The sequence below is a fragment of the Lytechinus pictus genome, chromosome 11 (assembly GCF_037042905.1).
Source record: "Lytechinus pictus isolate F3 Inbred chromosome 11, Lp3.0, whole genome shotgun sequence".
In the NCBI taxonomy this organism is placed as follows: domain Eukaryota; kingdom Metazoa; phylum Echinodermata; class Echinoidea; order Temnopleuroida; family Toxopneustidae; genus Lytechinus; species Lytechinus pictus.
The window spans coordinates 34,525,879-34,540,552 of NC_087255.1; the positions used below are offsets into that span (position 1 = coordinate 34,525,879).

Below are 14,674 nucleotides of genomic sequence, written 5' to 3' on the forward strand. Positions count from 1 at the left end.
TCCTGTCAATGAAATACTGTAGCTGTAAAAAAGGAATATATAAACTGGGTCTCAATGAAATGATATGTCAGGGTACAGTGAATTTGTTCATAATCCAATAAGAGTGGAGAGAGTTGTATGACCAGATTTGTTGATGCCATTTAATAACAGCCTTCAATTCAATCAAATTCTCTTTGCTGTTGATGTAGAAATGGTGTGTCGCTGATTCAGTTGCTACACTGGAGCCTGACATAATAATTGATTGGGATTACTGGATGAGGAGGGTGAACTGAATGATAACTTGTGAACACAATGGACTGGGGGGATGGGTGGATCAATTAGGGATTACTAATCTCATATAACAAGAACCTCTCACTTTACTGTAGCGCTGGAAAGGCTGCTTGACCTACAGCTGGGGTAATAATATCTAAGTCCTTTGGAAAGCACATAGAGATGTTATTCATAATGTGTTATGCGCTATACAAGAACTGACTATTATTATTATTATGTATTCTCCTGCCTTGTTTGATTGAATAGAACATGATTTTAAGTATAGATCAAAGTTGTTCACTCCATTTATAGGACAGGCAGATAATCCTTTCATCCAATATGCGTGTATCAACAGTTAATAGGATTGAGAAAAGAAGTTTCCAGATCTCATTGAATTGGTCTTTCGTTGAATTTGGTCTACAGATTGAACAAACCTCATTGTCTCCTTTCTTGTTAGGTATTAAGAAAAGAAGAATGACTAGAAACCAGAAGAAAAGGGGAAAATCTTTGCAATCAATGACTGATGCAACAGAGACAATAGGTAAGAACATCAACTATATTTTGTTTTTTTATGCTGTTTTAATTGCTTGGTTTTATTGATTGTACATGTATCGTTTTCTTTTTATCTGTATGAACGCATCATATTTTGTGAGTGCCTCCGATTTATAGGAGTCTGTTCAAATAAAGAAATAAATAAATAGATAAATAAATGAATAAATGAATAAATAAATAAGTAAAGATGATAACAAAGACCTGCCTTTCCACTATTGAAAACAGAGGAGGAACTAAGTGATTGTCAATGAAGGGGTGGGGTGGCGTAACAGCCAAATAGTCAATGCATATGGAATATGAAAAGCATGGATGGGAAAGCATCAATAATTGTATTACTACATTTATTACGTTTTATGCTACTTTCAAAGTAGGAATTACCATTTTTCCAACATTTTTTTTCGAGATAAAACAACTTCTTTTTGTACAAGAAATCCAATACCAAGCAATTTCCCCACAATATTGGGGTATTGCAGAAGATTTTTAAAAAAAGGAGAGCAAGTCCTTTGATTAAACACAGGTTTGCGAGTGATTTGCATTCAGGTGCAGCTCAAATTTCTTGCAACATCACATATAAAGAGGGATAGCTGATCATACATCACTCATGTATTTCAATTGTTAACAGCTGATGGTCATCTGTCTCATGCTACCTTGGACAACCCTAGTGACAGCCAATCCTTGAACCAGTTTAGTAGGGTGGAGAACCCAGACACGTCCCCTGTATCCAGTAGTGGTGCACGATCAGCAGCTTCTTCGGGATCTATATTGAAAAGCAGCAAGAACAACCGTCAGCGTGATGAAAAGAAGAAGAAATATTCCATTCTCTTCACAGAAAAACCACTCTCGAAGGCATATATCAGTAAGTTTGAGTGGTCATTGATTCTTCTTTCCCACACCAGATCACTTTGAGAGAGGTTCAAGCCTCCCTGATTGTCGGGGGAAACTCCCTGAATTCAATGAATATCCCCTCCCCTTAATATTTATCAGCTCCTGCTTTACATGTAGACTTTCAATGCAAACTTCTTTGATGCGTTTTTCGGCTTCTTAATACTGTTATGCACATGCAGAGGGAGTGATGTATCTGTTCTGCTACGGCAAACAACACTATTTGCTACAAATGACCATGTTACAGATGTCACCTTATTATATAATAATGATGATACTAAAAGCAGCCACTTTTTAGATTTAGCCATATCTAAGCTAGGTGGGTTGTCTAAGTTAACTGCTACACCAAGAATATTAACACGAAATTGCATCATTGTAGGTAAGGGTACTTATCTGATATCTAAATTGTTGCATCTGCTATTAAAGTATTCTTTATCAATATTATCGACATATAATAACGTGCAGCGAGCATCAGTCTACCAGTCCATATCTGCAGAAGGTATCTACATGTAGCCATAGACCGAACTGCCATACAGAAAGATGATATTAGGCTTAGTAATTTTTAATGGTGATTATTTTTTACACCCATTTCCCTCTGGCAGTCAAACCTGACGAAGAAGATGGAGTCAGACGGACCAAACGTCAGAGAGTGCGCCCTCTAGAGTACTGGCGCAATGAGCGTCCTCTCTATGAGCGTCGTAAGTCAGGTGGCTTAGCCCTTGCTGGTATCATCTCTCCTGAAGCTCAAGACAGAGTGTCTTCAAGGTCTGCCAAGTCTTTCAAGAAACAAGGAAAGCGTAAGTATTACCAACTTTATAGTGAGTATTACCAGGTCCCTGTAACATACAGCTTAGTGATTAATCATGTGGCTGTTTTCTACCATTGATTGCATTTATTATTTTGTATGATCAATCGTACAGATAAAAGGCTTTAAAGTTTATGTTACGGGGCTAAGGAAATGTAAATATGACCCAACACTTATCATATACCTATCACTAATTTCTTGATCTCTCTGAAGATGCATAAAGATTAGAGCTGATATCTGTAGTGATCCACATGATTCTGACACTGTAAAGAGATCTTACAGCAACTCAGTAATAAGTTGGTGTAGGCCTGTGATATCTACCATGCTCTTATGAATATAACCAAAATCTATCCTCAAATAAAAATATTAACCCATGAATCATATATTTTTTCCCTTCAGCTAAAGGTCATCTACCTGTGACTCCAGCTCATATCTCAATCCATGCTTCACCACCTGTTGGAACCAGTGATGTCTGCTTACCCACTGTCAATGTAGTTAACCCTGAGACAAATCAAGAGGTTGCTATTGGTAGGTGCTCCCCTTTTTAGGTAGTCTAGTAAATTTCAAAATGAAATACAAACCACTGATGCTATCGTCTATATTTAATTCAATTCAATTCATTTATTTGACGTCCTTTAAAAATAAACAAACACATGCACAAGCATAGTATGATACAACAAAAAAGTAAAAGAATTTAAATAACAATATAAGCAATAAGAAAATAGTAGAAATGTTAATGTTGGCCGCGCCACTCGCAGAGTTTATACTTTTAACCCTAAATAGACTGGGCTATTTCGATGCCTAAGAAGACTGGGGGGGGCTGATTCAGCCCCCCCCTATGATCTCGGCCGTCGATCGCGCGATCGCGACGAAAAGTGGCACACGTGTTACCCATGGCATTATCTACAAAACTATACCATCAAATTCTGCAAAAAATCTCATGTCTCATTAATTATGCTAATTTATGCGTAAAATCATAAGTTTGCTCTAATTAATAAAATAATGCCCCTGAAATGCTAATTTTTGTTTCACATACTCTAGATAGGCATCTGATCAAATTTATTTTTAAAAAATTTCAACATCACATTTATTTTCTTATGTATTCTATTGTTTTCTAAATTTCTTATGTATTTCTTTGTTTTTCGACTTTTTTTTTTTTTTATTGTTTTTTCAATGGAAATTGTCGGGGACTTTATTTCGACCATAAAATAGATAAAATTAATTGATTTTAAGCAGTAAAAGGAAAAATAATGATACATTTATGAATTTTGGTTAAAAACACTATTTGCATTGGATTTGTACACAAATTCACGTTTTTGAGTAATTTTGGGTCTGCATGCACTTACGAAATGTTGCGTGATTTCGGAACCGCGTACCCGGGAGTCACAATTTTGGTCTCAAAAGTTGCGAGAGACTTGAAGGTAAAAAGTCAGCGAGCGACGCGGTCAAAAAATTTCGCGTGGCGGATTTATCGCGAAAAATGTCAAGGGGGGGGCTGAATCAGCCCCCCCAGTCTTTTTAGGGTTAAGTCTCGCGCATCTTTTGAGACCAAATTTACGACGCCCGGGTACGCGGTTCCGAAATTACGCAATATTTTGTAAGTGCATGTCAGACCAAAAGTTGTTCCAAAACGTGATTTTGTGTACAAAGTTAATGCAAATTGAGTTTTCTCATCTTATTCATAAAGATATGATTATTTTTACTTTAAACAGCTGAAATCAATTGATTTTAGCACAATTATGCTTCAAAAAGGTTGTGCAATATATCTGGTGAAAAAAACAAAGAAATACATAAGAAATTCATAAAACAATAAAATACATAAGAAATTTATTTCCAAACTGAAGTTTTTTTCAATTGCGATTGTTAAGAATGCTACAAAGAATATTTTAACCAAAAATTAAAATTCTAGGAGCTTTATTTAGTGATTTAGAGCAAAAAGTATGATTTATGCATAAATTAGCATAATTAATTCATATAAAATTTTACCATACAGCCTTGTAGATTACATCGCACACTACCAGCGTGTAAATTTTTTTGCGGCGCTCGCGCGATCGGCGGCCGAGATCTCGGGGGGGTTGAATCACCCCCCCCCCCCCCGGCCACAGAACAGCCAAAAAAGCCCGGCCTAGTTAGGGTTAAAACGATTTAGAAAATGTATTTAACGAAAAAAATTATTGTAACATAACTATTCACACTGCTATTAAATATGAAATAAGTATTAAAACAACATGGAAATGTAAAATTTAAATTGAAATATTTGTACTTTAAAAAAATATTGCATTTCATAAAGTACATTTACTTTTGAAATTTTGAGCTTTAGAAATAAATCTGTGTATGGGCTCTTATAATGCTATAAAGTCTTTCATACATGTAGTTTAGTGGTTCTTACTCTTGCCTTGTAATCAGAGAGTCGTGTGTGTTTGAACCCCACCATGGCCTAGCATCTGCCCAGATGTTAAATGGATACCTGTTGAATGCAAAAGGATATGTAGTGCACCTAGCAATTGAGTTTGAAGACTCCTATAGGAATGCTCCTCAGGGAGTGGAGGAAGTGGATACATTTTGTGCGGGCAAGCCAGGATCTGATGAATGGGGTAATGAGATATTTATAAAGCATGGAGAGACAAAGTTCTGATGTACATGTATATAGCGCTAGATGTAAAAGCGGTATAGTATTTTTATTAATTGAAACTTAGGCTTTACAGAGAACACTCAATCCATTTAAACTAAACTGGTTGATTATGCTGTAAACTGCATTTTGATTGTTCTCAGCTGTGCTCAGTCTCTTGTGGGTTAACCTTTTGATTACATTTGTGTTAAGCCATTATCTGCCAATTTGAGAAGCGGTGTATAAGCCCTCTGATCAATTATCTCCAGATGATTGTCAGCTATGTTATTAATCAACCCTCAAATTTTTAAAGTCAATATTAATTTCTAGCATATATGTGATTGAATTTTGTTAGATGCTGTGGCTACGTCTAAGATGCTCAAATTCACTGGTCCAAGTGGTTTACCTGCCAAACCAGATGATGCCATCACAATCACTAAAGCACTCTCACAGAAAGCATTTGCAGCAGGTAAATATCATCCTTATTCAATAATATATAAATTCATGTTCACTGTATATGATGTTTATGAGTGTGATAGTATGGAATATTACATCCTCTCAACTTTCTCAAGTGCTTTAGTTTGTTTGTAATTCATGAGTTCTCAAAGGTAAAATACCAATACGTTTATTGTCAACTTGTCCACTCATCACATGGTCTACCTTCATTTAGTCTAATGCCATTCCAGTCCATCAACATTAGTTATTTGCAATACATGAGTTCTAAAATTACAGAACTTTAATGTTTCTCTGAAGATACTGTCATATTTAGTCCATTAAATTACAGCATTATAAATTTTGTTCCAATACTTTTTTTTAAATTCATGTAGAAAATCTTGATATTAGATAGTGTAAATGATGCTAAATGTAAAATACATAATTTAGAGATCTAGATTTCTCTATGCCAAGGGAATTATTTTACTTCTCAAATTTGATTTTTTTTTTTTTTAAATAACTTTTCTGATTGCTAGAGAAAACATTTCAACTATGTTCTGTACAGTCCTATTTAAAAATTGCTACACTAAGGACATTTTGTGTAGCAGTAATTAAAAATTGTGGAAAAACTTGATGCGATACCAGGAAAATTATTCCTTGTCTATAATATCACAAATAGAGCTCAAATCATTATTTATTGTTATGTTTTCTGATAGGTGTTCTGACAGTCCGACCATTTGGTGAGAAAGGTTCTCAGCTGGTAAGACGGGACACCATGGTGTTTTATGTGGTTCGTGGCAAGATTGCTATGACCCTTCATAAGACGAGCCAAATATTACAGAATGGAGACTGGTTCTTTGTGCCAAAAGGTGAATATTATCTTCTGCAACATTAAAGGTCAAGTCCACCCCATGTTGATTTAAATCAATGGAGAAAAATCAACAAGCATAATGCTGAAAATTTCATCAAAATCAGATGTAAAATAAGAAAGTTATGATATTTTAAAGTTATTTTTCACTAAACAGTTATATGCACAACTCAGTGATATGCAAATGAGAGAGTCGATGATGTCTCTCACTCACTATTTCTTCTGTTTTTTTTTTTATTGTTTAAATTATACAATATTTCAATTTTTACAGATTTGACAATAACGACCAACTTGACTGAACCATAAAATGATAAAACAATGGCAATTCCACATGTTCAGGAACGTTTAAAATGTTGTTTCACATTACAATCAGGAGAAAATCAAAATATTTCATATTATAATGAGATACAAAAGAAAAAGTGAATGGATGATGTCATTAGTCCCCTCATTTGCATACCACCCAGGATGTGCATATAATTGTCGTGACTTTCTTAATTTAAATCTGATTTTGATGGAATTATCATTGTTAAGCTTGTTGGATTTGTCTATTTTCATTCAAATAAACTTTTGTCGGGTTGACTTGTCCTTTAAGTACTAGTACTTTTAAATGTTTAAAGTCAGTTTGCTCTGAGATTTAATTTGACTTAGTTGATACCACATTCTTTTGATAGCAATATAATCCCATGTAGCCTACCTGCATGTTAGGGGCTCAGCCATTTGTGATGATCTATCAAATCAAATTACAGATAATCCCTTCCCCTGAAAAATATCCCTCTTGAAATTGTTCGTGCAATTTTCTTTTTAGTGAAATGTTATGATATATTCGAAGTGCTGCATTTTCCCCAGCAATGAAAGAAATTTACTACATGTGTATCTGCAACTTGATTGACTGTTTTTGAAGTTATTGTCCTTTTTGTAATTCATTTTAGGTAATGTCTATAACATCAAGAACCTGAGAAAAGATGAAGCGAAGCTTACCTTCTTTCAGCTGAAAAGTGCATGAAAATCAACGGAAGAAAAGAGAATCATAAAACAGTTCATGATAGGATTCACCTTCTGGGCTTTAATGATTATAACTTTCTCTTAAATTGGCAATGAAAAAAGAAGATGACATTTTTGCGAGAGAGTGTAATACCTTTGAAACCGGACATGTGTGGAAAAGCTCTCCCAATGGAATAAGAAGCATAATGATGAAAATTTCGTTGATATTGGGTGCTCAAGGGCGTAGGCTGGTTTGAGCATTGGAGGTGCACATCTTGGCAAGGTGGAACTAAAGTTTGGGATATCAGCTGTGGAAAGCAGAAAGTGTACAAATTTTGTTTTGCTTGCCAGTGTCGGAACTCCTCTGCCTCAGCAAGAGGGTGAATGTGCACACAGTGCACCCACCCCACCCCCCTATGCCCTTGGTGCTTATGCGGTTTCAAAAGTTTACCTAGTTTCGCAAACCTTTGACACGCTGAATAAGGATGGTATGCAGATAATTATTTTAAATTCTTCTGCCAATGTAAATGTAAAATAATTAAAATTGACATATGTGAATATTTCACTGTACATAGTATATATTTAGTGACATTGTAATATTTGTAAACATTGAATCCTTCTACCTATTATGTGTACTGCAGGGTTTTAATTCATGTAAGGCCGTTGAAAGCTATTGCTGTGGATGCCCTTGCATTGGTCTCAATAGCCCTCTTATTGACATTCGAGATTCATTGTGCCTATTTTAAAACTTTTATCATTAGTACTGTACATAATCTAGAAATTAGCCCCCCTCCCCCCAAGAGTAATAACAATATGAAAGTTTAAGTACATTTTAGGTACTTTTGGTATGGAATTGTACTTGTTTGATCTTGTAAAAATTTAATGGGTTAGGAAATATTGAATTGTATCCTGCTGTTCAATTTGTCTCAGCTTCTCCCATTTCTTCATCCTATTTCTTCATTCCATTGTATGAAATTTGATCAATGTATTTTAGATTCTTCTTCTGTACTGCCTCATAGGAGCATCTGAATTTTCAAGTCATAAACATGTTTCTGTTTTTTTCTAAATAAAGCAGCAGGACGATTTTTATTTTATTGTATCTTGTCAAATTTGGCCACGAGCATTGCACCAATAAGAATTACCATGTCCAAATTTTCTGAGATAAGAATTTCGATTCTCAATCCCATTTCCTTTCCTTAGCTCTGTATATAAACATTGAATAAATTTATGAACATATACATTGTAAGATAAAGTGTAAATAATTTGTAAAATAAACCTGTATAGTATCCCGTAATTAGTAACCAACTGGAATAAAATTATTGGAAATGGTTTTTTGACTGATTTGAGTAGGTATGGGTGTCAACATTTACCAAAAAAAAGTTAGGAGGAATACGGGTTGGGGAAAGTGCTTTTTTTCAAGGTCAAAGGTCAATGACCTTTTTAAATATACTGTATCATGGTATCTCCCAGATAAAATATTACAGGTTGGTGATAATGGTGTCAAAATGCACAGATTCTTACAAGAAGATCAAATAAAATAAAATCAAGTACCTACAATGCTCATTCACCCATGAAATTCAAGGTCAAAGCCTTTCAAAGTTCAATGACCTTTTTTACATTATATACCATATACGGTATAATGGTATCTCTGAGATGAAAAGGTGCAGGTTGATGATCTTGGTGTCAAAATGCAGAGGTTCTTACTGAAAGATCAAATATAATCAAATCAAGTACCTACAATGCTCATTCATCAATGAAATTCAAGGTCAAAGCCTTTCAAAGCTCAATGACCTTTTTTTTTACATTGTATACCATATACGGTATAATGGTATCTCTGAGATGAAAAGGTGCAGGTTGGTGATCTTGGTGTCAAAATGCAGAGGTTCTTACAGGAAGATCAAATAAAATAGAATTAAGTACCCAGAATGCACATTAAACAATAAAATTCAATGTCAAAGCCTTTCAAAGGTCAATGACCTCTTTTTACATTATGTATCGTACTGTATAATAGTATCTCTGAGATGAAATGGCACAGGTTGGTGATCGTTGTATCAAAATGCCCAGATTCTTACAGGAAGGTCAAATAAGATAAAGTTAATCACCTAGAATGCATATTAATCCATAAAGTTCAAGGTCAAAGGTCAATAACCTTTTTACATAGGCTATATATCATATAAAGGTATCTCTAAGATAAAACGCTGCATGTTGGTGATTTTGATGTCAAAAAGCAATTTTTGCAAGAAGATAAAAAAGACTCAAAATAATCATACAGAATAATCCAATATCCAAAGTCTAAGGTCAAAAGTTTATAGATATTTATATATATCCATGCATGATTCCCCCCCAAAAAAAAATTAATCCATTATATTAACATTTTATTTGTAAATAATAGAAAGAAAGATAATTATTTGTAATGAAAACATGGAAGTCTAATAAATAATTTCATTCTGAATTAAGGATAAAAAATGGCCATGGAAAATATATTTAGGAGTTAAAGGTCAATCAACTATGTTAATAACGTCATGGAATTTAAGTAAATAGGTCGATATAACGTGATTGTGGCATGTAGGTATAGTGATTCTGATGGAAAAAAGACTGACCCGCGTGGAAAAAGAACACAAATTTAATAGTTGAATCCTTGACCAATTATGATGTCAAAATACAAGTCCGAGGTAAAATTGGATCAAATAGCACTTTTTCTTATAATATGCTGTAATGGATTGACAAAAGTGTAAAAAAAATCATGTGTGATATAATTTGAAATGGTGACAATGGTGAAGTTACCTAAAGTAGTAGCATTTAGATATGCATTTTATCAATCTAAATCAAGGTACTAATTTCTCTGTAGCAATAGGTCACTAACCTCAAATGCTACAATCAATACTATAAAACTATAACTTAATCTGTAAATGGAAAGGATAGGCCTAACTTTTAGGGCAAGCATCATCCGATAACATTTTCATATAGCCAGGGACAATGACGAAGAATTAAAATAAGGCAATCATTAGAGCTGCAGCTAATTTGTCATAGATGAAGTTAAGTGTCTCAACTTCAGCAAAGAGTAATTGAACTCTTGAAAACCTTCTGACATTTTCAAGACTTTTATCTGGCCCATTCAATGAAAGCCTTACGTTCTGTCAAGGGATATCAGACCAGGATCTATATTATGACTGATATGTTGCACAGCTTGATTGTCAAGAACTGGAAGTGGTGCTGTAGGACTTTTGTTAGGTCGATGGATGTGTACTTGTAAGCTATTATCTCCTTTTGAATTTCATTGTTATATGCCTAATTTGTGCATGATAGGAATCAGTTGTTCTGGACCAAAAACATGATCCTTGCACAAACTGATACCTAGTAGAAATAGCATCATGGGTGACGTACGGCAGAGAGCAGATATGAAGTTTTGTCTTGCAGCATTAGCATCACAAGAGATTCTGGCAGCTCGCAATGAACTGATGAAAGGTCCTAATAATACGGGAATTCACCTTTGTTGAAGTTGATATATATGTAATTTACTACATGTATGACAGAAGCTGCAGCTCTAATGATGGCCTTCATTTCATCATCATCATCATCATCCCTCTGCTGTTTGGAAATGCTCTCAGATGATGCTAGCTGTGACATGAGAGTTAGACCTATCCTATCCATTTTCAAAAGATAAAGCTAATAGTTTATAGTATTTATTATAGCATTGAGGTGAGTGGCCTATCGCTGGAGAGAAAAGACATGACAACCTTGATTTAGATATAATGATGCATTAATTATGCTGCTACTTAAAATAAAAATCATTTCAAATTATATACTTGATTTTATTTATTTTTTCAGTGCTTTTGGCAATGCATCGCAGTATATGAAAAAGTGTTATTTGGTTATCAACATTTTTTTACTTAATTTCCACTGATATTTTGGAAAGGGCTCATTGACATCTGACCCCTAAATACATTCTCCATGGCCTTCATTATTTCAGACCGAAATGATGAAACCTCCATGTTTTCATTACAAATTAGCCATGGTTATTTACGTTATTCAGAAATAAAATATGAACACAAAATTGTTTTTGTTATTTTTATGTCATATAGATTATATATTTCCTCTGATGTAGGATTTTAAGGGTGAAAGTTTATTCTTTATACTTATTTTAGTGTTGTTTAATTGTCTTGTACAAGTCTTTGCATTTTGGCACCAAGATCACCAACCTGCGGTGTTTTATCTCAGAGATACAATTATTATTATCTAATGTTAAAAAGGACATTGACCTTTGTCCTTGAATTGTATGGGTGAATGTGCATTCTCGATGCTTAATTTTATTTGATCTTCTTGTAAGAATCTGTACATTTTGACACCATGATCACCATCACGTACCTTATCATCTCAGAGATACCATTATACGGTATGGTATATGATGTAAAAAGGTAATTAACCTTTTGAAAGGCTTTGACCTTGAATTTTATAGGTAAATGTGCATTCTAGGTAATTAATATTATTCTATTTGATATTCTGGTAGGAATCTGTGCATTTTGACACCATGATCACCAACCTGTGCTTTTTCAGCTCAGAGATACCATTATACAGTATGGTATATAATGTAAATAGGTCATTGACCTTTGAAAAGCTTTGACCTTGATTTTTATTAGTAAATGTGCATTCTAGGTAATTAATTTTATTCTATTTGATATTCTGGTAAGAATCTGTGCATTTTGACACCATGATCACCAACCTGTGCTTTTTCAGCTCAGAGATACCATTATACAGTATGGTATATAATGTAAATAGGTCATTGACCTTTGAAAAGCTTTGACCTTGAATTTTATTGGTGAATGTGCATTCTAGGTACTTAAGTTTATTTTATTTGATCTTCTTGTAAGAATCTGTACATTTTGACACCATGATCACCATCACGTACCTTATCATCTCAGAGATACCATTATACGGTATGGTATATAATGTAAAAAGGTAATTGACCTTTTGAAAGGCTTTGACCTTGAATTTTATAGGTAAATGTGCATTCTAGGTAATTAATTTTATTCTATTTGATATTCTGGTAAGAATTTGTGCATTTTGAAACCATTATCACCAACCTGTGCCTTTCCATCTCAGAGATACCATTATACAGTATATACAAAAAGGTCATTGACCTTTGACCTTGAAAAAAAGCACTTTCCCCAACCCGTATTCCTCCTAACTTTTTTTTGGTAAATGTTGACACCCATACCTACTCAAATCAGTCAAAAAACCATTTCCAATAATTTTATTCCAGATTGGCTCTTTTGTGGTCTAATTTAGGGATACTATGTAATAATCCTTGGTGATGTATTTTATACCCCCTGTGTGTATGTACCAAACACTGTTCATTGCATTATATACATATACATGTAAACTGTATGCAGTGGGAAATACTCAAATAACCATGCATTGTGGGGGGGGGGGGGGGTTGCAAGGTGAGCAAGCCTTGAAATTAATAAAGTATTATTATTTCTCCTGTATTATTGCAATGTAAAGATCTAAATATGTTACACACAAACTCAACAAAATTACATACAATGAAAAGATTAAAAAGAACAGGAAAGGAAGATTGTGTGATTGATTAAGATAAATGTTAGAGCTTGCCTTGTATATGGGCACTTCCCAAAACCTGAAAACCTTGCAGACATATTTTATGTGTTCTGTGACTTAACAGTCACGACACCTTCTGGCATACATGTACAAAGTGAATTCAAACTTCTAAAATCATGAAAATATACTCATCAATTTCTTTTCTTGAAGCAAATTCATGAAATATGTTATTGAAACGCTTAATTGCCACTTGGTCCACACCCACTTTTCAAATTTTTCATTTGCCCTCATCCAACATATGGTCTAATCCTAGTTAATCTACAACCAGTGTGCCTATTATTTTTGGTCTAATTGTCATTTAGTATATTCACTATTTTGTCAAATTTTCAGTTTTGCTTTACCCGTTTTGTATAATATCCATTCGAATGAAGACCACTTAGATTTTATGGTTAGATGAACTGTGTATGAAGCAAAGAACCGGTGAACAAAGTGGAAATTAGACCAACTGGGTATTAGACTAAATGAAAATAAGACTAGTTGGGCATTAGACCAGGGGGTGATTCACAAAGATTTAAGTATGACTTATTAGAGTCGCACTTAAATAACTAGTTGCATTGTGTTATAAAATACATGACTGCATTGGTCAGACCATGCCAAGAGGATGCTCACTACTGCGTATCAATCAATAAGATTGTGCGTTACATATTATACATGCACCAGCATTTGAGTGTGACTCTGATCATACGTAAGTTACGTAAGCAATTGAACAGAATCGATTATAGTCCAAATAGATTGTCCAAGGGCACATTTCTCTAAGATAAAATAAAACAAATTCCTTATTTCTGTATCTACCATGGAAACCTTGATTGGCCCGTTACCATAGTAGTTGCTATGACAGATTTACCATAATTTATAGGTCATTTATGAAATCTGGCCCTAGGCCCCATAACACAAAGATTTTCATTCGATTGTGAATATGAAAGCTGATTTGATTCCTTTTCAGTGTTTTGAACAAAAGGCATGCTGATAATAACATTTAGAAGATGGGAGGCTTTGTTAACTCAAGTATTAATTACATAATTCAAATAGGACAAAATATCAGAAAGGTGATGCACTTTATTTGGATTTTGTGAAAAATAAGACATGTTTATTGTTTAAATGAATTGATATTTGTATCACCATGCCTTTTTTTTTGTTTTAAGACTCAATGAAAATGTACATTTCCATCAAATATTCCATGAAAATAAACCCTGCAAAACTGAAAATGGAGAATTTGTGTAAAATGTTTATCTGTTTAGAAGACTCAGTGAATGCTATATTATGTCTTGTCTATGTAAAATGTCATCATAAAAAAGGAAAAGTCCACCCCAACAAAAAGTTGATTTGAATAAAAAGAGAAAAATCCAACAAGGAAAACACTGAAAATTTCATCAAAATCGGATGTAATATGAAAAAGTTATGACATTTTAAAGTTTTGCTTCTTTTTCACAAAAAAATTATATGTACATCCTGGGCGGTATGCAAATGAGGGGACTGATGACGTCACTCCCTCACTATTTCTTTTGTATTATATTACATGAAATATGAAATATTCAAATTTTCTCCTCATTGTCCCGTATAACAAAGTTTTATTCCTCACTGAACATGTAGAACTACCATTGTGTTAACAGTTAATGGTTCAGTCAAGTTGGCCATTATTGTCATATCTGTAAAAATTGAAATATTCTATGATTCAAACAAT

The 14,674-nt window shown here is 33.9% G+C and overlaps 1 protein-coding gene and 1 long non-coding RNA gene across 2 annotated transcripts in view; one reads left to right on the top strand and one right to left on the bottom strand.

Annotated features, from left to right (window-relative positions):
* The window catches only part of LOC135155917 (centromere protein C-like), a 25,965-nt gene extending 16,243 nt beyond the window's left edge, over positions 1-9,722 (top strand). Inside the window, exons 8-14 of the mRNA XM_064106412.1 lie at positions 707-790; positions 1,424-1,657; positions 2,286-2,480; positions 2,888-3,016; positions 5,452-5,565; positions 6,245-6,397; positions 7,326-9,722. Of these exons, the coding sequence (XP_063962482.1) occupies positions 707-790; positions 1,424-1,657; positions 2,286-2,480; positions 2,888-3,016; positions 5,452-5,565; positions 6,245-6,397; positions 7,326-7,399 (983 nt within the window). The 3' untranslated portion in view covers positions 7,400-9,722. The remainder of the gene's footprint in view (positions 1-706; positions 791-1,423; positions 1,658-2,285; positions 2,481-2,887; positions 3,017-5,451; positions 5,566-6,244; positions 6,398-7,325) is intronic.
* On the bottom strand, positions 7,524-14,674 carry LOC135155918 (uncharacterized). The gene is made up of 2 exons (XR_010295063.1): positions 12,670-14,674; positions 7,524-8,653 (listed from the first exon to the last, which is right to left on the bottom strand). It is a non-coding gene; the product is annotated as an uncharacterized LOC135155918 (long non-coding RNA).